General features: G+C 40.0%; 1 protein-coding gene across 1 annotated transcript in view; it reads right to left on the reverse strand.

Moving 5' to 3' along the window:
* macrod2 (mono-ADP ribosylhydrolase 2) overlaps positions 1-25,608 on the reverse strand; it is a 409,646-nt gene that overhangs the window by 289,896 nt on the left and 94,142 nt on the right. Inside the window, exon 4 of the mRNA XM_006806942.3 lies at positions 334-363. Coding sequence (XP_006807005.2) covers positions 334-363 — 30 coding nt within the window. The remainder of the gene's footprint in view (positions 1-333; positions 364-25,608) is intronic.

Genomic DNA, 25,608 nt, shown 5'->3' on the forward strand with positions numbered 1-25,608 from the left:
GGCGGTAGCATTCTACTCCCATTGTTCCCACACTACAATCGGCTGCCTCAGATTTCCAGCATTGCCTTGATGATAATGTCCTTCGGCAGGCTGCTAAAGTAATGACCATCTCTCAGTGTGGCACAGCGCAAGGTTGCTCTGTACCACGCTCTAATATTTTGGCCTTACATTCAGCCACATTTAACACAGACACTTGAAGTAGACACTGAAATCTGCCATGAACTCAATGAAACAGATGGGCTGAATGCCTGATCTGATAAGTGCAACTTTAATTGCTTTACCATAAGAGCAATCAATGGGACGCGATAGTGAAAAACAAAAGCGTTCACTCACCTCCGCCTCCTCCCAGAAGACTGGAGTTTGCTGAAAAGAGAGGGGAAAAAAAGTGCATTTAGTTAAAACTAAATGTAAAAAACATACATAAATATGGATAATTCAACAGCATAGGAAATCACAGCGTGACGAGCCTGAAACTGTCTCGAATAATAACAGTTATTTTACAGATTTTTGAGTGGCTTTGAAAGGAAAAGCCTATAATGACATATTTCAATAGCTCCGTCTAGCAAATATAACAGGAATGTCATCCAACAGTTTGTTTATCAAATCTCCAGTTGACAAAAATGATCAATGTGTGAGGCAGTTTTTTTTTTTCTTTAAATATCAAATTAGCAACTTGGCAACAAATGTGTGATTCAGTCAGCAGCTACTCAATATACAATCCTTGGCGGATTTTCTTTGGCAAAATCGCAGCGGTTGTGCTCAATAAGACATGCGATTCATTAAAAGCAGTTAAGAGTAGTGTGCAGTCTGAGACAGTTGTATACTACTGTGCAACAGTGAAATCCAGATATTGTCATGGCTTTGCAGTGTCTGTGTCTGTTCATCTCTCTGGGGAACATGTCACACAAATTGATGGAGACATGGTACTACTGGAAGATATATTTGCAAGCAATAAACTGTTTCTACTATGTGTGTCCACTGTAATCAACACTAACAGTATGCTGTAGGTAACTGTGCAGTATATGAAATATAACCTTGGCATAGAGTTTCACACTATTGCAAAAATAATAAACAAACATAAATTTCTGTCACTAGGACAAGGTATGAGTTTTAATAGTGATGCAACAATCAACCAGACAATAACCAGGTTGAGCTCATTTCCAGCATTCTTTGACCGGACCAGTGACCGACCTGCCATAAGTTGAAATATGAGTCCATCCTTTTCATGTGCATGTGAAAAAAGCATGCAGCAGCACAGGCAAATAGTCACGTACACTCACAGCTATGTGCTAACATGTCATCAGCGTGGAAGCCTTCCACTGCAATTGAAGTTCCCCAAAGTAAACCACAGGGGAACCAACAACATAACAACAACCCTAATCAAACACACTAAGGTAGTTGAACATGGACATTTTAAAGAAGCTGACGAATGGAAAGTGGTTAAAGTCGAAGATAACCAATCATCAGGTCAGAGCCGGCCACGAGCTAGCAGCCTCTGTATGAGCAAAGGATTAAAGCAGTTACAAGGGAAATTATGGAGCATGTATGTAAGTAACTGACATTTGTTTTGTTAAACAAATCTGTTGTACCTACTTTAATTTGACATGATTAAATATGTCAGGTTAAGTTGTGTGTACAGCAACTCATTTACATGTAATTATTTTTATCTACTTGCAAATGCAGAGCACCTATTTTCAGTTGTTTAAATTAAAAAAAAAGAAATTAAATAACATAAATGTATTAAAAAAAAGATTCTGTAATTTATTGCAGTTTGATATGTCAATAACATAGACATAGACTTCATTTAATTCCACATTGATTAAATTCACTACAATGTAGTAGGAGCAATAATGATACACATGTATTTTTAGACGGTATTTATCCTGCGTGGGTATTAAACAGTCTGACTGCTGACAGGGTGAAGGACCAAGAAAAAAATTGTATTGATGGAAAAGTGATTTTTCTTGCTTCTGTCAGTTATAGCTCCTAAACCTGAATGACAATCAGCCAATAAAACTGCAGCTGGTGGATCTCTATGCTTTAACTTCAGTTTTTCCACGAATGCATTGCTAAAAGAAAACCTAATATGTTCATTTCCAACTTTACATTTTTATTTCTGGACTTTGTAGCTTTTCATGATTAACAAATTTGAAATAATTAAAAAATAATCCCCTTGTTTTTCACTGTGCACTTCAGTCCCTCAGTGGGTGAGTGGGGCTGTCCTCTCACCTTCTCTCCCTGACGTTATGTAGACTAGAAAAGAAAAACTGACACAGAGCAGCCTGCTGGTGTGAATTCTGGCTGGATGAGAATCATATTGTTATGCCGTTCTTGGTCACATAAATACTGGACACTACCATCACATATCCACAGCAAGTTCAAACACCAAATAACTGACACGATCGTCACAATATGCACTTGCCAAAAAAGAAAATGTGTTATGTACCATAAAAGTGTACAGTAGCTTGCTGTCAACACTCCCTGTATCAGGTTTGCTGCATTTCTAAAGCAATTTGTTCCAGCACATTAGCTGAGAGGAAGGCTTTAGCACGAGGCTTCTGACATACTGTAGATACGTAGAAGACCCCTGAGGTAAAGCGTAGCTCACTGATGTCTGTTGTTCGCTTTCAGACCATTTAGTTCATCACCATTCATACGATGACCCGTGCTGTTCACGAAAGGCCGAGTCCCCTCCATTTACTGTAGTTTACTGGTAGTTAACAGTCACTGTGATATACCAGCTGAGAGAGTATCATTAAAATGAACCTGTTTTCATTCTTGCCCCGTAAGATACATTCCTTACACACGCGAGAAGGAAGATTAGAGGGGATTTAAAATACATCTGTTAATTTGCAAGTTTCTGGAAGAAGGTAGACTATGTGTTTGAAGCGGAGTTCATACAGCGGATATTGGAGGAACCATACACCGTGCCATGCCTATAATGATCCTCAGATCCAGCTATGCATCGGGTATCATTAGCAGTCAATGCTTCCCTATTAAAGCTTATTATTTCTCAGAAACGTTCTGTGCTGAAGTAATAGATAATGAACGTGTGCTATCAGGGAGAGTAATCCAATCACAGCAAAGTCCTGTTGCTTTTATGATTTTTTTTTTTTTTTGTTGGTCTGATTACATGTATAAGTGATTTCTGGAGTTCACTCAGTTTCTGGATGTTTCTGTGGAAGCATTACTGTTTTGTTCTCAATTGGGCACCCAACATGAGTGGGCATAACTTCTGTTGTTTAAAAAAAAACAACCTCTCCCACTGCAGAATGTGTTTCATCAAAGGCCCTTTGTTGTGTGTATGTGTGTGCACATACAATATGAGCACCAACATACACAAACAAAAAAAAAACAGCAACTCAAACAGGGATGTACTGACAATGCACTGTCATGTTTACAATAGCACCTCTCCAGGTTTTTCTGTGATGAAAAAGACACTCGTGCTCCCCCAGCCTTTGTTTAGCTCAGGAATCTGACAGCCATCAACGGAAAGCACGCAACTCGAATGTGCGTCGTTTCTACAACAGCCTTTCATAACCAGGTTGGGACATTTTTCTGTTCATGTTTGAAGATCACAGAAGAAGCTCAGAAGCAAAAAAACCCCACTAAACTAAAGGAATTTTCATCAGTGTATATCTTTCTGCATGATATAAATTTTCAAAGTTTGAAGTTATTCGTGTATAAAAGCACAATGTAAGTGGTAGTTTCAGTGCCAGCTTAAAGCAAGCTAATACTATGCTAGTTTTCAGCAAAGTCTATCATCATTGTCTAGTCTCCTGGGGAGTCTTCCTATTCCTGAGCTATTAAAACACTGGGGTTTAATTACCTGACATTATGGAAATGCATGCCTGAGGGGGGCGCTTCATTTACTCCACACCTAATCAGAGATTGGAGATGTGGTTGCTAATCAGTCTGACACAACTCTCCTGCATGTGTATGTGTGTGTGAGGCAGAGCAGTGGTAGTAGTGAACAGGGTAGGCCAGGGGTTGAGATGCGAGATACTTTTTTAATGTGTTTATGCGAATAGCCCACTGGGAGATGAGGCGTGTTCTCATCTTTGCAGTCAGTTCAATAAATGTGTGCTTGCGGGGAAAGGTAAAAATGTTGCTATGTGCTTTTATGAGCCCCCCAATCCACCCACCCCCATCACCGTTTCCTGTTTTCTCTCATTGAATAATTACAATGTCTTTCTTTATACAAAATACTGTGTCTGTAGCACGCAGATTCAACAAGCTCAGCCCACATGCATATCAACAGAAACACGTAAAAGTGAACGGGGACTTGGTTTAATAACAGGTCTTCGACATAAGACAAATAAGAAGCAGCTGGCAGAGAAGCCAACGCTCCTAGCAACAAAGGCTATGAGCTGGTGCTTTATTCAGTATGACTTGCCTAAGAAGTGCGTCAATTATTCTGAGTGAAAATCAAAACAGAAATCCATATTTGGCCACATCCATCCCATAATGCATATTTTACAATGTGCGTATTAATTATAAACTAGACCTCCTTGCAGTTTTCCCTGCTCTCGGCTCAGTCTGGCAATCTTTTGGACCAACACATATCAATTCATATTATCTGTTTTGTTTGTTTTCTACCTTTTGCCTACATGTTGAGTTGTCTCTTTAAATCATGTTTATGCATTTCCTTCTTTGCGATCCTCTCTTTAGCGGGCAGAACAGAATATTTCTTCACCTTTTAAACAGGGGAAAGGATCCCGTCACAGCAGGCAGAATATAGGTGCCAGCTTGAGTTTTCAGCCTGGTTGTAGTGAAGGTAAGCCTTGACTGTTGGCAGTGACAAGAAAGAAAAAAAAGCAGAAGCAGAAGCTCTTACAACTAGGAGTTTTTCAGGAGTGCTAGTGTGTCATTCCAGGAGTAGCCATAACATGGGAGATAAATCTCAGTGGAAAGGCTCCCCAGATTGCCTGCAGATGGTAGGTCATTTGGAAGTGCCGGTCCATGCTGTTAGGCTGGCTCATCAAACACGTGTCTGGACTGTCACTGTGGGAACACCTACTTCCTTTCTGCCCTTTGAACCCTTAACCCCAACTGCAACCTCATATACCCCTCACCCAATGAAAACAAAGTGGTACCACTGCTGTGTATTTTAAGGGCAAGAAAATATTGATAACAGAATCTCCACCAAAGACTGTGACAGGCATAGTATCAAGAAGCCAGCACACACGCACACACACACACACAATGAAAAAAAAGACTATTAAAACCACTGTCTCATCTCAGTGTGTCAAGATATTTGCCGAGCATTCATAAAAATGGCTTTTGTGCACTTCAGTGTATGAGTCCTGTGTGTGTATATGTGTGTGTTTGTGTGCAGAGGGCACCGAGGCATGGATCTGGGTTGCATGTTTGGTGTCGTCAGCAGAGCCCTAGATCATGCAGTTAAATAGGAAGTGCTAGACCGTAACCACAAAACCTCAAGGCAGTAAACAGATCCACTGTCTACCTTCTGCTCTCTGCCACCTTAACTGAACCTTTTAAATATGTTCCATCAAATGCACATTCACCTTATCCTTAGCAGCCTCGCACACGCTTCTCAGCAAGCTCAGACGTTAATAGTGTGCTCCGTTGTGACTTTGGGATAAAAGGTGGGCTACAGAAACTAATAAAAAATCTTTATGGGTCAGGTTGCCTGCTCTGTTGCTGAGTCAAAAGAAATCCTTGTGCAATTTTTCACAGCAACCAGAGCCACCACAGCAATAAAACGCTGCTGGGCCTATCTGGGTCTACAAATCTTACCAGCATTTTCTTAGGTTTTTTTGTTGTTGTTTTTTTTAGTAAATACATCCGAGAACAAATGAACTGTCATAAGCGCGCTCTTTGCTTTGTTCCACATCACTCACTGCTGCTTCTGAAGCGTGCCTTACCTGTCCACAAGGAAGGAGTTCTGATTTTATCAAATGTGACGTTACACAGAAAAACTGTCCCAAATAAAAGCACTAACTAGGTCAACAGAGCTGCTCTTTGTTACCAGGAGCCATATTATCTATTATTCGGCTTTAATTAGAAATCTTACTTACAGCTAGTCTGACAGGCAGATGATAAGCATCTTGTGCACAATGAAGTGCAGAAAAAAAGAAGTCCTTGAATAATGAAAAAAAAATGAAAAAGTTGGAGGAAATAAAAGCTAATCATTTGAAGGCTTGACTGACACTTAGACGGTCATTAGCTGTTCCTCTTTTTGGTGTTCTGATGTTTAACATGTCAGCTCTGAAAGTCGATCTTCAAAGACTCAGCGGAGTGAAGGACTTTCTTTTAGAGTGGAATAATGTTTGCTCCATACACAGCCGACTTTTCCACTCCACCGGCCTTCCTAACAAGCACTGATACTGTGTGATAGCACGCGTGCGCATCAAATGCATACGTGCATGTACGTAGAAGCATTCCAAATTTGATATCTAGAGCAACCCATCTCATGTCTGTGCAGCTCCGTGTTAAATCGAGACTACTCTAAGCGTCAATGATGGAGGCTGTTCGCTTTAAGTAGCTGCTGAAATTCACACAAATAGAAATAAAATTTAAATGAGCCACCAGTTGTGAAATGAGAGAGAGGACACAGTGGTATTTCTTATTTGTGGCACATTAAAAATGCATGTGGCACCACACATGCTGCCTCGCCTGATAATACTGGTTGGCACTTTTGTTCTTTATATCTTACAGAGGTCCCTAAGGAGCCTGACTGAGGCAGGCAAACTCGTAGCCGAGGTGGCACAATCCCAGAAGTCCGTTCACACACAAAATGGCTTCATGTGGGGAAAAAAGACTGTCTCGAACAAATAAGTCATGGTTGTAACAAGGTGTGCATGAAATGTGGATAAGATTAAATAAGCTCTATCGTTATCTCGACGTCAATATGTCAAACTATTTACTGAAATTTTAATTGCGATTCACTGGCACGTCGATGAAGATGAAAGGAGCGCCAGGAACGACAACAGGGACATTGATATGGAGTGTGTGCATCAATTAAAGCACAACAACTCTATGCACAATGAATTCAAAGGAATCTGGCATTTGTGTGACTGTGCCAGATGCACAAGAAAAGTGGCCCAGCACTGAGTGCTGTATTTGGCTTTAACATCTATAGTGTGAAGTGTCTGGCAGTTCAATATTCACAGCCTGACGTGATTGATTTGGATCGTCAGTTTTTTGTTTAGTGATGAAAAAAAAATCAGAAAACAGGAGTGTGGTTTCAAAATTGTGGCCTACGCTGTGAGAATATCCACGTTTAAAATAAAGGAGCACTGCTAGAGTTTCAGTATTTCACTATAGCAAATTCAATCTCATAAAAACACATTTGCTATCTACATGAGTATCAGGGGTGGATTTAAAACAATAATTCAGACTGAGAATTTGACTCCATTTCAGGTCCACTCTATTCACATAAAGCCTTACCCTGTTATTTAGGGCTGTCATGATATCACATTTTCTCTACTGTGGCAAAATGCTGTTAACAATAAAGCAGGATGCCTAGAATAGAAAACTGTAAAAAAGAGCAACTGTTCTCTCTGACAGCTGTGCGTTTCGTCTTTTTACACAAGAAATAAGAGGCAAGGGAGGCGGAAAGAGAGTGTATCCATAAATCCCCAAACACTGTACAAGAAGAAATGACTGGTTAAGATATTATATGCGTTATTAACAATATACAGTACGTTACTCTTAAATATTGTACTTATTTTCAATACAAGCAGGTATACCGTGAAACCTAAGAATCAAATATGTTCAGCATCCCAAATACTAGGACTAACAAAGAGGCTATTCTGAACACTGAGTTTTCAAGGGCACACCTTCAAAAACTCCACAAAATACAGCAATCATAGCACAAATATAAAAGCATAAAACTCTAAAGACAGATTTTTATATATAAAAGGGTTAGCATAGCCTTTTAAAAACAGAGAATGAGATACTTTCAAATGACTTTCAACTCCATATCAAATACCAAAAAACGACACATACACACACTCACTGAAAGCTAAAACGCAAACACGCTAAGCATTTCTGATTTTGCTTGTGTTTTTGACTGACTTGAGATCAGAGGTACCTCACTTATAGGTAAGGGTGACAGAGTTTCATCATCTCATTCCTGCTTTTTAATATGGCAACTCAAGTTCACAGGAGGCCAGTATGACCAATCAGGCCAAAAGGAAATGACTTACTGCTGTGGACACTCCACTAACACTTAGATCCAAGTGATGTAAATTATGTCAGAGGGTGAACAACTTCTTTGTTTTGACTCATCTGTGCAGACGCTACACTTGTAGGGCACCACTACCCAAGCGTTGTCTAAGTGAACCCCGGGCACATTAGGGAAAAACATCAAAACAACTACTCATCAGTGGTGTCTCCAGCTGTGAGTGTGCACACACCACTGAGAAGAGTAAAACAATGGTTTTGGTTCACATAATTTAAAGTTCTTCTAGCTTAAAAACGCATGTGGTACTCTTTGCTTCCCCCATAGGGGTTAAAATGTTACTACCTACCTCAGCTGTGCGGCGAGGATGTCATGTGAAGCACTTTTTAACTTGTATCCCCAGATTTGAAAGATAATTTGCTTATGAAAAGAAACGAGGCTTAACTGCTCAGAATCACTGATAGCTTAATGTGAACCCTTCTTTAAGCTGTATTTGACTTTGAAATACAAATTACAATATGAGAGCCCCTGTTAGTCGCTTCTTAAACCTATTCATAGTCTCAATTGTACATGTCATATAGTGCTGATAGTCGAAATTATGTTGTTTTTACAGCTTCTCTCAGCACCAGTGTTATGATGTCTGAATGTATCAATGTGACAACAGGCTTGTGTCACAGTGATTAATCCCTTTCCTCCGCAGGCTTGTCACCATCATAACAAAGCAACAATACCAGATGCCAAAGCCAGCCCACACGTCTATTGTTATAATTACCTGACCTTCAAATCCACATTAATGAGCCCAGGATGATCCCATTCTCTTTCATCATTTGGCTTCCGAGCCCTCCTTTTATCTAACAAGGTCACCTTTCACAACACCGCTTCTCCCTGAAATACACATCCCCCTCATAAATATACATCCACCTGCATCTGCTCAACCCCCAGTGCTAAAAAGGAAGCTTGAAGAAATTACAAGAAAATGAAGATGTAGGTGGGCCGTGCAAAGCGCGCATTTGTATTTCTTCTGAAGTTGACACCAAGGGAAAAGTCAATGCCACCAAAGTTAGACGCGCGCAACAACTTCCCGACGATTGATGTGTTAGTTAATAATCGTTTTCAACATTAAAGACGCAGCCTATTAACATGAATGAGAAAGACTCGCTGCATGGGCTCTGAAGGCACAATGCAGGGGGGCATCGTGAGAGTAGGGTTCATTAGATGAGCCGTTTCAATCTGCTTCCACAATTTTAATCTCAAACGCACAGTGGTAGTCACAACAGTGACAAAAATAATCTCTTTGGTTTGTAAGAAACCACAAACAGTTTCAGAAAAGTGGCACACTCACGAATTCATTTGTTCTATTATTCCAGCCATTTTTTGCATTGGTGCGATAGAGTTTGCTGAATATTAAAAAGGTGAAACTTCCACATGATATAAATGTGGAAGGACTGTCAAGAGTCCTGCAATGAAAAAATGAACAACTTAAAGCTTAATGGTACACTTCAAGTGCAATTGGTGTGTGCATCCTCTGCAAAGCCCAATGACCTAACTGGCAATTTTACTTTAAGCTATTCAGATCCACACCGACATTTAATGGCTTATTCATTCATCTATGTCTTCATGAAGTGTTCGGAAATTCAGCTTTCATGTAATGTTGATACAAACCAATAGCAATAATTTCTACAAATACCAACATAAATACTCAAATTAAAGTGCATTTACTGACACGTTTAACCATCCAGAGAGGCAAAGACTTAAATCTTTTTAATGGCATCTAAGGAAACCGCAAATCTCACAGACCTTTCATAAGGGAACGCTAGTATATACTGCAAGAGTAGAAGGCTAATGCATAATGGGGAAAGAAATCTATAAAGAAATTCAGTCAGGATAGGTATTCAACATTAAACTTTGTTCATTTGACATAATGTTACGAGAGAGCATGATATTCCAATTCACCCTGTGCAAGTGTTTAAAGAGTTGACCCCTATACTGCAGTTTAGATTAAACGGGTTATCTACAAACTTCACAGGACCTAGTGTCACTAGAGAGCTCCTGGAGGATTTGAGCCAGCAGCTGCACATTTCTGGATTTATCAGCCTCATGTTAATACAGACCCTTCTTTACTGACGATCAGGCCTGCTGGTATGGTAAAGACTCACAGGCTCCTCTGGGTCTTCACAGTCCACTAACCCCAGTGCATAACCCACCAGACAGCCAGACAGTTCCCCTTACTATATCCAAAAAAACACGGCTGGGATTTCTCCAGATGCAGAAGCCAGGACAGCATTAAATTGGAGATCCTCGGCTACTGAAGTGTGGTTTCAGAATCGACTTCCTTTTTACATATCGCTGCATTCTCTTTGTGGAAAACAGAAGTCTGGAAATAAGGGTCTCGACCTCAATAGCCTGGGCAGGGTATATACACTCAGTATTAGAGTCCATATAGCTTAAGTGCAGAACATTGCATTAAGGAAGAGTGCATTGTCTTTTTTAAAGCTAAATGTATTTTAACTTCTCTTACTTCCTTAGCAAAATGCACTTAACGGGCACTCAAGAGAATCCATTCCCACCAGCGTCTATTTGATCACAATGATCTAAGTGTTGAGGTGATGTGTGAAGCGAGCCCCGGATGCAGAGGCACACCGTTTATGTCACAGAAACTAATCTCCCCGGAGCGCCAACTGCAATCAGAGTGAAGCATCTTCTTTTCTGCTTATTGAGCATGAAGGCTAAAATGGATTGTGCTTTAATTAAAGGCACTTTATCAAAATGCTCTTAATCCTTTTACAGTTCGAATGCACGTTTCATGCCGTGGAGCGGAGCGCTGGTAATGCATCACTGTTTTAGTTTTGCACAACAGCAAATAGTAAGGTTAGGAGTCTGTTTTGCATAAATACACGAAATACAGGATCTAGTGCTCTGAGCAACAGAGTTAAACTGAACTGAGCAGATATCTAACAAAGACATGTTAGTCTGCTGTAGTGCATCATGAAGACTTATAAAGCTAGGCCATCCCATTCTGATGAGAAATAATCTCATAAAATTCAAACCTGCATTAACATTAATAGCAGCAGTTGTAGTGATTTGACTATAACGGGGTATATTTACTTTGATAGAGCTAATACTTTGAGAATATTTTGTCAATATAATTCGTTTGACACCTCAAAAACTTCACATCCGCTGCTGTTTCAGACTCGGTGTAACTTCTTAATCTATGACTAGTAAGATTCTTGGTTTAATCATTAATTATTATTAATCTATGGCTCTCTTCCACGGCTTGTCTTTTGTCCCGTCTTCCTCTCTGAGCCTGGTTTTTCTGGAGATTTCTTCCTGTTAAAAGGTAGTTTTTCTTCCTCGCTGTCACCAAGTGGTGACTGTTGCTGTTTACCATGTATTTGTGCAATTCCTCAAAGCAATGGTAAAGCTGAGTAAATAGAATAAATCGGTCAAAGCAGCCATTCATTTCACTTGAATCTTTGAATCTCCGCCTTCTTAATAATGTCCCTCCGTTTATTTTCTTACCATGTTAACTACACCTTCCTCCATTGCTTCCTCAATCTGTTGTTGGGACTGGTGTCCACTGCCCTGCACTTCTCCACTCCCAGTGCTAGTAACAGTAGCCTGTTATGACTGCGAGGACTTGTTATTACTTATTGCAGGTACTACTATTGACGGTATAGCTGCTAACATGTCAGTTAATTTGACACATATCGCTCCCATCTATTTGCAGTTTCTTTTCCTCTCTTACTTAGCTTTTCACATCCACTTTTTCACTTTTGTGTGTCCATCTGTATCAACCACTTCTTCCACACTATACTGTGGTCTACAAGGTACATAAGTGCACAGGGAAGGTAGGGGTGTGGGCTGTTGCGTTAAGAGATTTGATTGAGCAATCCAGTGTCAGTAATGAAAATGAATGAACAGGCTGCTGTCAGCGCTTGTAGGGCCGGTGCAGAGCAACTTTAAACCGGCCCGTGGCCTGTAAAATTATATTAGCAAGGGAAAAAAATTATATCGAACCATCAGCCGGCAAGTGCGTCAGTGCCTGCCTGGGTCCTTACCCTAGAATTTAAAGCACCTTGGGGTGACTGTTGTGATTTGGTGCTATATAAATATAAAACTGAATTGAATATGTTTTCCAATATGCACCAATATGTCAGAACTGGTGTCATTACAAATAGTTTGTCCAGCAGAGCAGCTCTGACCTCATTGCTTACTCACTCTCAGCACTGCCTGCAGCACATGTAACAGTGCACACTACAGCTGGGCAGAAAGCAGTGTGCAGTCAAGCACTGTGCTTGAGCAAGCTTCTAACTAGTTTGTGAAATACACTGTAACCGCCTCTTACCTGCCAATGTCCTCTTCTGGCTTTTACTTGAAAACTAATATGTAATTTTACCAGGCGTGCCCAAACTGTATATATCTCCCAGACTGCACATTTTTGAAGAACAGTGAGAACATCATGTTCAGACACACCACTATATTTATATTTATATTTAAATATAATATTTTTCTGTGCGTGTTTCCTTTGAGTCATATATGGACTGTTTTTCTTTTCTCGTTCAAACAGAATCCCAGTGGCTAATTTCCTTCTCTCTGCCATCAGTAGCCTTTTGTGAAAACAGAAGAAAAAAAAAAAAGACAACTGGTTTCAATTGCCTATTCAAGTGCACTCTCTGAAGTAGTAAAGACACATGGCTAAGACTAAGAATTATACAATCAGACAGGCAGCATTTTGTCTCGGCAAGGTTACTAAATAAATCTAAGCCTGAATAAGAAACACAAGTGGCGACATGAAGAGCAGAAAAAAACCTGTGCGAGTGTTTCCACCAACCTCACTTTTCAACAGTGTGCTTCTGCTGAGACTCATTTGTGTTTCTTAAATGAATTGATACAATCCATCAGTCAGCTCAAATCAAGTACTCTTGCCTAAAAACTTCTTCATCAAGAACAAAACATCTACTATGAAGTTGCGCTGTGGTCATCGCAAGCCGTGTTGGCAAATTTGCAATCATGTTTCAGGCTCACGGGAAATTAGCTACAGAGACAAAAACTATTATCCACCATAAGGAGTCATCAGAACACTCAATCCTCTGTGTTTGATAAATAAGGCATGGCAAGGAACTCACTAATTAGCCATCATTTTGATTGATAACGCAAGTTAGCTTATTACAGCCCTGTTGTATACACATTGCACTTCACTTCAGAGCATAATGTTTGCATCCGTTTTGCTTTCCAAAAGTCTTCCTCTAACATACTCAGAAGACAGGGAACGCATAATCAGCCACATCAAACTAAATAATTGACAGACATGTTGTCGTCTGAGAGACTGAAGCAGTTATCTTGGGGATGCTTAACTAGCAGAATAGATTGACAATGGTTCTATCTCTCTAAACGATACTGCCGTCCTCCTGCTGAACTTTGCAGTACTGCTTAATTGCAGCCATTAATTGGCTTGCCTCCAAGCTCTTTACTTCATTGTTGAACCCAAACACATAGCCATTGCAGCCAGGGTTAGGCGCTATAGGTGCTAAAGAATAGATTTTTAGCGTCAGCAGGTAAAGAAGAATGTAGCTAATAGACCGCACTAGTTTTACATAAGTCTGTTAACTTTTGTGTTCCTGTGTTAAGAGTGCAAAAGGAGGCGGGGCAGTAAACAGAGAGCTGCTTTACTCTAGCAACACCGAATAAAACTATCACACTGGTTACATTGTAACAGAACAGAGACGATTAGCGATTCTTTTACAGGTGATGACTATAGAAGAGAATGTTCAAGAAGAAGAAAATACAGCTAAGAAATGGGAAAATTAGTGGGGGCTGTTTGGTGCTGGTGATATTGCCAGATTGCTGGTAACAGCATTCTGCATAAGAATCAAACAGGTTGTGATAAAATAAAACCTGGGAAAGGTGTTCAGCATTTTATTTTTTTTGGAATTCAGATTGTAAGGCCAAAAACTGAAGGCGAGAAACTGAAAGAGGCAGATGATTAATTCTCTTCTTTTGTTGAATAGAACTAAAACAGACTGTGCCAAGTCTTTTTCTCACATGCATTACAAGTTGAAAAAACACCACAACTTATGACACGTAATTTTGCTATTCCACAGAACACACCAAACTCATTTTATTACTGGAAAAAGGTGGAAACTGTGAGCAGGTAAAGCTTTAACTCAGCTGGAGAATAATGAAAAAGAAAGACAATGAACAATAAGATATTGTCATTGGGGAAAAACTTTCTTTTTGAGGAGTTGTGAGCTTTTAAACTGGTTTCGAGCAACATTTCTCCAGGCTTTCTAAAGGACTTTCAAAGTGTTCTTTAGACAGTTGCTGCTTTTTCACGCATTCTCAGTCCAGCTCTTGTACCTGACCATTTTCAAGGAATGTTTTATTGTTTGTTAAGCCACTAAACACAAAGCTATGAATCATTCAAGTATATGAAATGCCCCTTACTCAAGGGATGAAGCAGTGTTATGTCTACACATAACTGAAAACTTAGTAGGGGACCAATTTTAAATGTTATCTTTAGGCACTAAAGTGCTTCCCAGACAGCAGGTATTACTCGTATACTGCCACAAAACCCATCATTTGTTCCCACTTCTTTACTTGAATCCGTGTAAAATGCCAATGACAACACAGTTTAACAAAAACAGCATTTTTGCACCAATAGGGAGATTCCCCAAAAACGATTAGATGAAAATCCGCCACAACTGGATGAACAAGATTTATAAATTCTTAGGAAATGAGAGATGCATTTGGGCCTTCAGTTGATCCATCTACGGTTCTTTGAAGCCTCATCAGAAATGGTCTAGTGGACGAACAGCTGTCAAGAAGCCATTCTTAAAGAAGACAAGCACAGAGAAAAGCCTGAGGTTTTTAAGCAAGAACTAGACAGGCAAGAACAGGGTGAGTGCTGTTGATGTTGGTATAATAATGAACACAGAAGACTATGATCCATCATGCACCATGCAATTTGGAAAGCATCAGATTGGCAATGATTTCATTTTTCATAATGGCCATGATCCCAAACACAATGCCAATGCAGTAAAATCACACCTGGACAGAAAGACACAGAATGGACTTTGACATTATTGAAGCAAAGTGGGATCATTTGACAAAGACAGGAACAAAAGAGAGCTTTGAATGTCCTTCAAGAATCAACTCAACACTCAACAAAGCTTTGCTAAGTAAGTTATGCATTAGAAATATAGATAATTAGAATGACAGGAACTCCGATTTTAGATTTCTTCATAATTCAATAAATTGCTGCACATATTTCCCATTTTCAGAGGAAAAGAATAGAGAACAGAGCGGTGGCTCAAGACTTTTGCACAGTAGTGAATGTCAACACACCATAATGGTATGCAAATTCAATCACACTAGTAATTACTGCACAGCACTACTATTCCCCAATATCTAATATGACCGAAGACGGAGTTGGCGACTATATCAACCAGCTGTCCCTTAGACAACTTGCAGAAATAAAGAGGCTGTTGCAGTGGCACACAGTTAATACATTGGATCCCAACAAAAAAATAAGCTTTGGAGAATTCATCAAAAAATATAATGTCAGAGGGCAGACAAACCTTTCGTGTAACCACACACTCTGCACAAATCAACAGAGCTTTTTCATAGATAGGCCTTTCAATAACACAAAAAAGTTCCAAAGGCTGTTTCTAGGGTGAGGACTCAGCAGTAACCTTGCATCCCAAGGACACATCATTTGAAATGCATTGGGTGCCACAGCGCTCTGATATATCCTTTTTTCCAGAATTAACCTTAGCTAGTCTTTCCTGTCACCAACCAATCAGACAGTATGAGCGGGGACAGGTCCCAAGTCCTGACACACAAACACGGAGCACTCCTTGTTGTGCCTTTTGTATCTTTACAACTTCCTAGGGCAACAGGTAAATATGACAAATTGTGCAATTGATTTAACAGGTCAGCACAACACATGTCTGACAAATATAATCTAATTGTAAAACATTTGTTTGGAAAAGCGTTTTTTAGAAACATGAAGGATGGAAATGTCTCTGTGACCTCTATTAGAGGCACAGATCTATCTGTATTCCAAGGTTACCTCAGTCGTGAGTCAGGGCAGTCTGTGTTGCAAAAGGGCTCCTGTGTCTCCAAATTTGAGTGCATTGAGGAGAAAAGAGAAAACTGAAGCTACGGATTGCTTAAAGCATTCATGATCAAAATGCAGTTCAGTTCGGAAGGCGAGATGGATGAATGACCTAAATGGAGTCGGCAGCTTCACAGGTAGACTGACTCTGACTAAACGAGTGTAGAATAATGGCTTTTAATCTGCCTCCCATTTGCCATTAGTTAAAAATGTGGAAAAAGAAAAGTTAAGCAGATGATCAAACCAAAGATTATTGTGCGCAGATTTCACACATGAAGAATTTGATCACAAAGTGAAACCACAAAATTTTAATGATCTAATTTTTTTTTTATAAAAGACAAGTTTCTGTCCTGTTAATTAATCGACAGAGGCATCCCTTTACAGCATAATAACTGCTACACTGCTAAATTCACATTTGGCATCAGATTAGTGTCTTTGAGTTTTCTCCCTGAATACACTGAAAGAATGTGACACTGTCTGGATTAAGGAGCTACTTCAAAGAACAGGGAATTTGTGATCATTAATGGAAGTTCTAATTACTGAGGAGCCACCAGTAAAGGGCTACTGCTGGCTCTTGCCACGTTCATCATTTATGAAGCCGGGCTACAGTTTCAAACCTCCAAAGCGTTTAATTGGCTTATCTCTCTTTCCGCTATACAAAGCACAAAGGAAACACAGCTTCAGTCACATTTAGAGAAGCACCATCTAACAGCCCTAATCAAGTCAGTGTCACAAAGCCAAGTCACATACTGTACTAATCAACAAGGATACATTATATAAATAATCCATAAAAATATGAGGTGGCAGACAGCCGCAAAATGAGAAAATAATTCAGTACAGACCAGAATGATTTAGAATGATGGTGCAATACGCATGATGATGCATCCAGAAAAGCTCTTAAATGCATTCTTCATGACTCCCACCACAAGCTTTTATCACACTATGGTTTATACTAGTCTTTCTGCAAATACCCACTGCACACTTCAGGCCCTGCTACATCCAAGTCCTGATAGTAGTGTCCAGAGCATCTGTCAGCTTGTCTGATTAAATAAACCCATCACCGGTGTGGCAAATAAGCATTATTTTTGCCACTGCAGGAACTGCCTGTTCAATCTTATTTATGAGTAACACAAGAGAAGAGGATGCCTCCTGACCAGTGCCGCAGAGTGCTAAAGAGGATGTGGTTTAATCTTCGCTTCCATCTTTAATGAGATCTGGTGCAGGATGAGGCAGGATCCTGTGGATGCTGCTAAAACAATGCTAAAGCTGCACATAGAAATGGAAGAGACACTGTGAGATAAGCTGATATATAGAAACCCATTAGGACTGTAGTAAATACGTTTTTGTGGTTAGCTGCCTCAGCCTCGCCGCGCAAAGCTCTGTGAGAGAGTAGTAACTTAAGTAAAAACAGCCCACAGACATGAGAGGTGGAAATTCAAGAGCTATGCTAGTAGTGCAGGATTAACCTCTCCACGCACCTTCTGCTTAAATGAAATGGATCGGCCCAAATTCATTGCCCTCTGGCCGGCATTCCCTGTCATGTTAGCGTGTCCGTTAGGAGGGAAAGCATGTGCCTATACTTCTCTCTTGTGACATGTGAAACAGGACCGTGAAAGACACACTAGATTTATTGGACATTATTTTTTTTCATCCATCTAACAGGGTGTGCAAACATTCAATCTACATTCTCGGTGCATAGACTTTATATTATCGTTACAAACTCTGACCTCTTTCCCAGAAGGCTTTGATGTATAAAAAGAATCATCTTTGAGCTCTGTGGCCTGCTCGGGGAGCACTGATACCCTCTCTGTCAATACCTCTCTTTGCTTTTCCTCCCCCTTCTTCCTCAAAGAGAGGCAGCATTCATTTTTCAATTTGGGGTAATCAAGTTTGAATTGAGTTAACAGTCGTATGTCAATCTTTTCTAGCACTCCAGTTGCAGATATGTAATCTCCAGCGGTGTCTCCTGGGCATATTTAACTCATACATAAATACAAGGATTGTCTCCTGCAAATATATAATATGTCACTGCTTCCCAGACAGCAGGTATTGGTTACAGCCAACCAGTCTAGACTGGCGGCATACTAGCTTTGAGAAAAATGATATGTATTTATGTATTTTCTCTTTCCGGCTAACATTTTGCAACCCAAATATGGAGCGAGGTAAAGATTTGATTCCAATACGTTTTTTTAAAACAAACACATGTTCTCCTCTTGCCAGCATGCACACACACACAGAAAGAAACTTAAAACTAAGAGCCATAAATAATAGGCTCTCCCAGTAAAACCTGCTCATACAGTTGTCTCTCGCACGATAATAGTTAGGTTGGTCCGCGAGGGCCAGTGCTCCATATGGGAGGGTGATTAAGCAGGAGGCTAAGTTGAAGCTAGCAGCCCAGAGGATGTAAAAAAAAGGGAGGGGTCCCACTGTGGGAGCCCATTGGCCCACAGAGTCTTCTGTTCGACTAATGTAATCTATGATCTCTCCCATCCCAATTAAAAGACGAAATGGCCTCAGAACAGCTGTAAAGGGAGGCCTCACAGGAGTGCACTAACCGCTGTTAATGTCAGAAGTCTCATTTAAAGAGCAGCATCTGTTTAGGCTCCACGCAGGCCTCATGCCTCTGAGCCCGCTAACTGCACATACAGCCCTGCCCATCTGGAGCATTGTAGCAACACTCTGTCCCCGACTAACACAGCCCACTGACACTTGTTTTATTTAAGCAGTTAGGCGTGCTCTCCTTCGAATGTTTACCAAAGAGTTTAAGGTCAACTGGGCTATTTAACAGGTTACATCTTATTGATCTCACTGTTAAAAGTTTCCCCCCTTGAAATGTATGTGATATATTAAGAAAAATACTGAAATTGAAGACATTCAGCTCTAAAGCCGCGGGAGGTGCGAAAGGCTCAGGAAACATCAATAAGTGAAAAAGAAAAAAAGAAAAGAAGCTGCCACTGTTCTCGGCACATTAAAACAAAGTACTGCTCAAGAGCAATAATAAACACGTCTAGCTTGAAACATTTCATTGTTCAAATCACAGTGAAGGCTGACTGAATTAGATGATTACAGTGTTTTTCAGAGCTTTGTTCAGTAATAGCATACAGTGCGGTGTATATAATTAATTGATTTCCACAGGTAAACAACTCTGGGTTTGTAAAAACCCCGAAGTCACCTCGGTATGCAATTTTACACAAATTGATATGTGCAGAAATGACCAAACAGAAAGCGCAAATTAAGTGTGCGTGAGCGTCTGATTCTCAAAGTTATTAAAATGCACTCGGCTATGATTTGATTCTCCTTGTTTGATTTCTCCGAACTGGCCTGTAGATCCCCTCAGATCGCTCTATTGTCAGTCCACACTCCACTGATTCGGGGAACAGGAAACAACAGTGCATGCAGCCAGGAAATGGGCTGCCAAGAAAGAGGAACAGGAGGTCCAGAAAAAAAAAATGAAATGAAAGTTATTTGTTTAGGAAGACAGCGGCAGGATGTTCACTTCAGCAAATTTGATCAGATAATTCCATAGTTCAGCGGCTTTCAATGGGAAGTATGCCAGAGCATGTTCATCACTCCTGTCAAAACGAGAACACTGATTATGTCAAATCTGAGTCTGGTCCTTTCCAAATAAAGTATCTAGCAATGCTGCCTCACATCTTCACTTATGCTGCAATCTAAAGCTTCATATGTGCACTGTGTGTAGAGGATTTTAACTCTTTCCTTCATAAAAACACTGACTACCTCCCCATTACCCTTAATGAGGAGTTCTAACACCTCAGTCTATATCAATGAAGACATGGTTTGACCACCATAATAACAGTTTCAATTTTTTCCCACTAACTTTTAATGAAAACCCAATCATTTTGTGCAATAAGCAGGCCTGAAATATCACAGAAATTCCTCAGAAAAGAGCTTCAAGGGTTACTCCTAGTACACTTTCAAAGGGTAAAGACTTTTTTTTAAAAGAAAAAATCTAGCACACTGTGTATCTGATAGTATCACCGCCAAATTAAAAGTCTGCCAGCAGCAAAGGCTATTGGCTTTTCAAAATTTCTCTATTTGGGAACAGAAACTGCCTACAATCTGCACTTGCAAGACACTCCCAATTCCCCACCTTCCTCCCCCAAAACTACTTTCCACAACCACTCCCACAAGCTACACTTTGAAGGAGTGTGGAAACAACAGTTCATGCCTGGCGTCCCAACACATGTTTCAACTCAACTGAGAACACATAGTGAGTATTCAAGCCAAGAAAAGGGAAACGAGAAGTATTACTGCTTTAGAAATGTCAGCATTCGCCGAAAGACTCCCGATTATTCACATGCTAACCTCCACACTTGTGCCTATACTTGTGTCTTAAAGCCATAATTGTGTAAAGCCTAATTTTTACATGTGGCACCAAAAAGAAGCAACCAAAACAGTTGTATTGTCCCAGAGTGCCCTAACCTTGACTCTTCCAAGGGATTAGTTGCACTTTTACAAGTGGTTCTGGGCTTAAGTGTTTTCATATCATCTCCAAACTGAATAAATGGAACAGCTCTCTAAATGAAATGAATCTATTTCAAGCAAATGTAAAAGAAATCCGTCCTTCATCAGCTCACTAACTACACATTGACTAAGCGTGTTTTGTTTACACACAAAGCAGCATCAGTTTCATTAGCAAAGATGTAAGTGCATTATGAAAACACACAAAATAGTCATTCAAGTATACATGCAGCCGGCAACATAGCAACATAGCTCTCCTCTTAGGTGTCTGTATTTTTAAAAAAGTGAATAAAGCCAATAATCAAATGTGTGTACCTGATTTATCACTCTGTACAGATGCTCTGACTCATCAGAAAACAATAGCACAGAGCAGCTGGTCAGTATGCATTCTCAGCAGCTTTCTGGTATCCCAGCTTAAGGAAGAAGTATTGGTAATCAACTTTATTGTATACTCAAGCCTGTAATTTATAGATGTCCATATCCATGACTTCTACATACAAACACTTAACCAAAAGAAAACGCAGTAGCTACACACAGTTTAACAGGTCACTTAACCACACGTCTAACTAATAAAACATTAAATTGGCAGCAACTCAATACAAAACTCAACTGAGACATCAAGATGACCTGCTGAAGTTCAAGCTGTGACTTTAAATGTGACATAGTTGCTTACACAGAAGGAGTGGTCTGACAAACTGCTAATCTAATGGGATTTTCCCATGTAGACATCTCAAGAGTTTACAAGGATTCGTCCAAAGAAAGGAAAGCATTATGGCTGCCAGAGGTCAAAGGGGAATAGCCAGACTGCTTTAAGCTGATAAGAAGGAAACAGTAACCCAAATAACCACTCGTTTCAACCAAGGTATGTAGAAGAGCATCTCTGAATGCACAAGAAGTGACCCTTTAAGCAGATGGGCTACAGCAGCAGAGAACCACACGTGTCACTCCTGTCCGCTAAGAACAGGAAACTGGAGCCACAGTTTACACAGGCTCATCAACATCGGACAATAGAAGATTGCAAACATGCCGTCTGGTCTGATGAGTCTTGATATCAGCTGCCAAGAAACAAACAAGAGGTCCAGTAGAAAAAAAAAGATAATTCAATAGTTCATGGACTTTCACTGGGAAGTATGCCAGAGCATGTTCGTCACTCCTGTCACAATGAGAACACCGATTATGTCAAATCTAAATCTGTCCCTAGTTGGGTATTGTTGCTCACCACGTCCATCTCTTTAGGACCACAGTGTGTCCATCTTTTGATGGCTGCTTTCAGAAGGATAATAAACCATGTCACAAAGCTCAAATTGTCTCAAACTGGTGTCTTGAACATCACAGTGAGTTCACTGTACTCAAACGGCCTCCACAGTCATCAGATTTCAAACTAGACTTTGGAGATTCACCTTTGGAGTCCCATCATAAATGTGTATCCAACAGATCTGCAGAAGCTGTGTGCTGTTGTCATGTCAAGCTACTATCGGCTTCTCCCTTATTCACAACAGGTTACCATAGCGGGTAGCTCCACATGTTTGATGTGGCAGATTTATATGCCGTACCCTTCCTGATGCAAACCCAAAGGGATTTGTGTCTCCTCCTGGGATCAACCTGGGGATCCTTTGCCTGTGAGGTGAATCTGTAAACCACTGCACTATGGAATAAAATCTCATAGGAACGTCTCCAGCTTGAATCTGTGCCACGAAGTATCAAGGCAGCAGGGGTCAAATCTAACACTAGCACCATGTCACGTATGCAATAAAAAAAATCAAATTTAGTCTTCTAGAAAAGAGTCACTGTAAAAATACTACTTAGCATCTCTAGGATCAGAATTATGGCAACAACTTTCTAAACATGCTGCAACTGAAATTTATTTTTTAGGGTCTTGTGAATTCAATAATAATGAAAATGTGCACATATTATGCATTTCTGTAATTGCAGAGAAGAAGAAAATAGCTTTCTATCAAATCTAGCTGAAACCAACTCAGTAGCAAAGGTAATTATAGAATAACTGAACCAAGGACATACTCTCACTTGCCAAGTTTAAAGCTTAAATGTTTAGAATGTGACCCCAACACATCTGGCAGAAAATCAAGGGTCAGATCTATATGTGCAACATATTAAGATCACATTTCTGCAAAAGCATTTTCCAGTCCTTAATAATGACTCTCTTGCATACAGCAGGGCATAGGTTAACAGTTGCATTCATTTCCCAACAAACAAACAGTTTGTGCTAGCAGTTCTTGCATAAGGTCTCAGCATAAGGTCACAATTACAGTTAGAGAGCTCCTAAAAAGATGGTTTTAGTGCAAAGTTAGGACCCTCTGCTGCCTACAGCACTCTAGCTTTTGGAAACAAAGAGTTAGTCATGTCATCATTATGTCCAAGCAAAAAGAAACAGGGTTCCTTAACATAGGGATTCTTTTGCTTACTGTTCTTATATTTATGAGATGGTCACTGCTGAACACCAAAATCAAAACACCATGTCACTCAGTTGGTTTAAATTTAAATAATAATAGAGAGCTGGCCTCTACTTTTGAGAAATAACAATGCCGTGCCTAATTAATGACTATACAAGCCACTAGTGTCCGTGTTTACCCCTGCTCTGTGTCATCTTTCAAGAAGTTGTGCAGGAGTATTTTTGGCAGGACAAGCTCAATTATTTCCTGTGAGATTAATTGCCTCCTACAATCATGACAGAATTTTGACAAAGTGGGTTGACATTAGAGTTATTTTTTCTCTCTTTGTTTCCCTTGTCTGGTTACATAGGGCTCCTTTTTTGAAATACATACATTTTTAATCAAGGTTGGTTTGGAAGGGGAGCACAGAGTTTAAGATAAGACAACATGGACAGTGCTGCGTAGACAGGCAGGAATTATAGGGACAACAAGAACAACTCTTGTTCCAAGCCTGTTTATGCTATGATAATACCTCGGATATCACTTTGATTCCTCTCATGATTAAAGAAAGCCTTCATTTTTCTTAATTAGGCTTTATAATGGCCAATTTCCTCTCTACTGCGAATCCACTTACCACATCTCAAGCGCACAGCAAAATATGCCAATTTTATTTCATAATTATCAGCTCATGACTACATAACATTTACCATATAATTATTTGTGTGGCTAATAGTTCTGCAGTCATCCCCCCCCCCAAAGCTCCATGTTCTTGTTTCCCAAATGATTGCATTACATAAATAATGCTTTAGGCCAGATTGCAAATTAGTACAATAGGACATTTGTTCCACCTCCAATACGAGGCAGGCTATTTACAGCTCAGCTCACTGCAGAAAGCATCACACTTGCTGTTTAAGTTCTTATCAGATTTGGAAATTTTACGAGTGTATGGTGAGTCTTCGCCCTCATGAGATCTACAGAAGGGAGTGAGATAAGACTTCTCGAAAACTGTTGAACTGCTGCAAATGTGACAAGGATTTTTAAAAGAAAAACACTCAGTAAATAATGCAAAAGAAAAGAAAAACAAATCTCGAAGAGCCAGAGAGATAATAGCAGCCATTAGCAGATGAGTGGCTACTTTTGTTTAGGAAATGTGATGAATCCCCTCACCTGAACTTTTAGGAGTATTGCTTTGCAAACTCCCGAGAGGAAGAGGAGATATTTCAAAAACACTTAGTTAGAGGAAGGGAACGTGAACGAGCAGGTTCCGACTGGCTTAATCCAGCACTAAACAGGCAAATGTAGAAGGACACCATGCCTGGCTGCAGCTCTAATCGTCCTGAAAGAAGGTCTATGTGTTGCTGTTAAATCCAATTTCTATTTAGCATGAATGTCCTTTGAGAGCTCCTGTATTTCTGCTGCAAAGAACATTATAACCACAGAAATGGCCGAGAGCAAGACATTGTTTATTCTGTGCAAAACACAAAATTAGAAATTTTTCATCAGTTGTAATTTTGTTGTAATAAAAGCAAATAAACCACAAAAAACCCACAAATAACTGTATGAATGAAGACTTGCCACAACAGAAAATGACAGTTCCTTCTTGTGTTTTTATGGCTGTTTATCTATTGTGTTGCTTCTTAATAGTTTTGACCTTTTTGTAACATAATGCGAGGAAAAGAGTCAGTAAATAAGAAGAAATGTATTTGCTGCAAATATAAAAGTTGAAATTATTTCTCAACAACAGTTTTGCTACAGTAATAGATTTGGCAGTTGTGTAGATTCATGCATGAGCTGTTTTATCACTATGTTTTAAGGGTCTTTGCTCAAGAGGATTAAAAACTCCTTAAGATGCGGGTATTAGAGTTTTACAGTTCAACAGCCAAAGAGTTAATGCTTTTGGAAATTGTGACAATTCTTAAAAAGAGCAACAGGGACTTCACAAGGGGGCTAAAGACAGGATACTACTGACCCTCAACTAATGATGCAAGCGTGAGAGAAGACCTAATGGCTGACTGAGCGAGAGCTAGACTGAGAAAAGGGGGATTAGACCTTTGCATCAGGGAAAATTCAACTTTGTGGCCCGAAGCAAAAGGAGTTAGAATAGTCACCCATGCCTGCTCCAACACTGCTTTGTTCTTAGAGACAATAGGCTTAGCCTCCCTGATCTGAAGCTCTTTGGCTATGTTCGCCACCCATTACCGATGCATTGCTATTGCACTTAAGGCAGCAATTTACTGATTGCCTTCAATTTCATATGTAAAGATTGCATCTCGAGTTGCCCATTTTGTAGTGTTGTTGGCATGATGTGATTGGCGCGATGTTCTCGGCTAAAAGCAGAACCTTCTCTTGATTTAGATGATAGATGCATACGGTGAATGAAGGTGTCTGAGAAGACTTTGTGAAGCTTTGACTGCTGCTCTAAATGAAATGCTCTGCCGCAGAACTTTAAGTAAATCTCAGAGTTACCCTCT

The sequence above is a fragment of the Neolamprologus brichardi genome, chromosome 13, assembly GCF_056152115.1.
Source record: "Neolamprologus brichardi isolate AB-2024 chromosome 13, ASM5615211v1, whole genome shotgun sequence".
NCBI classification, from domain to species: domain Eukaryota; kingdom Metazoa; phylum Chordata; class Actinopteri; order Cichliformes; family Cichlidae; genus Neolamprologus; species Neolamprologus brichardi.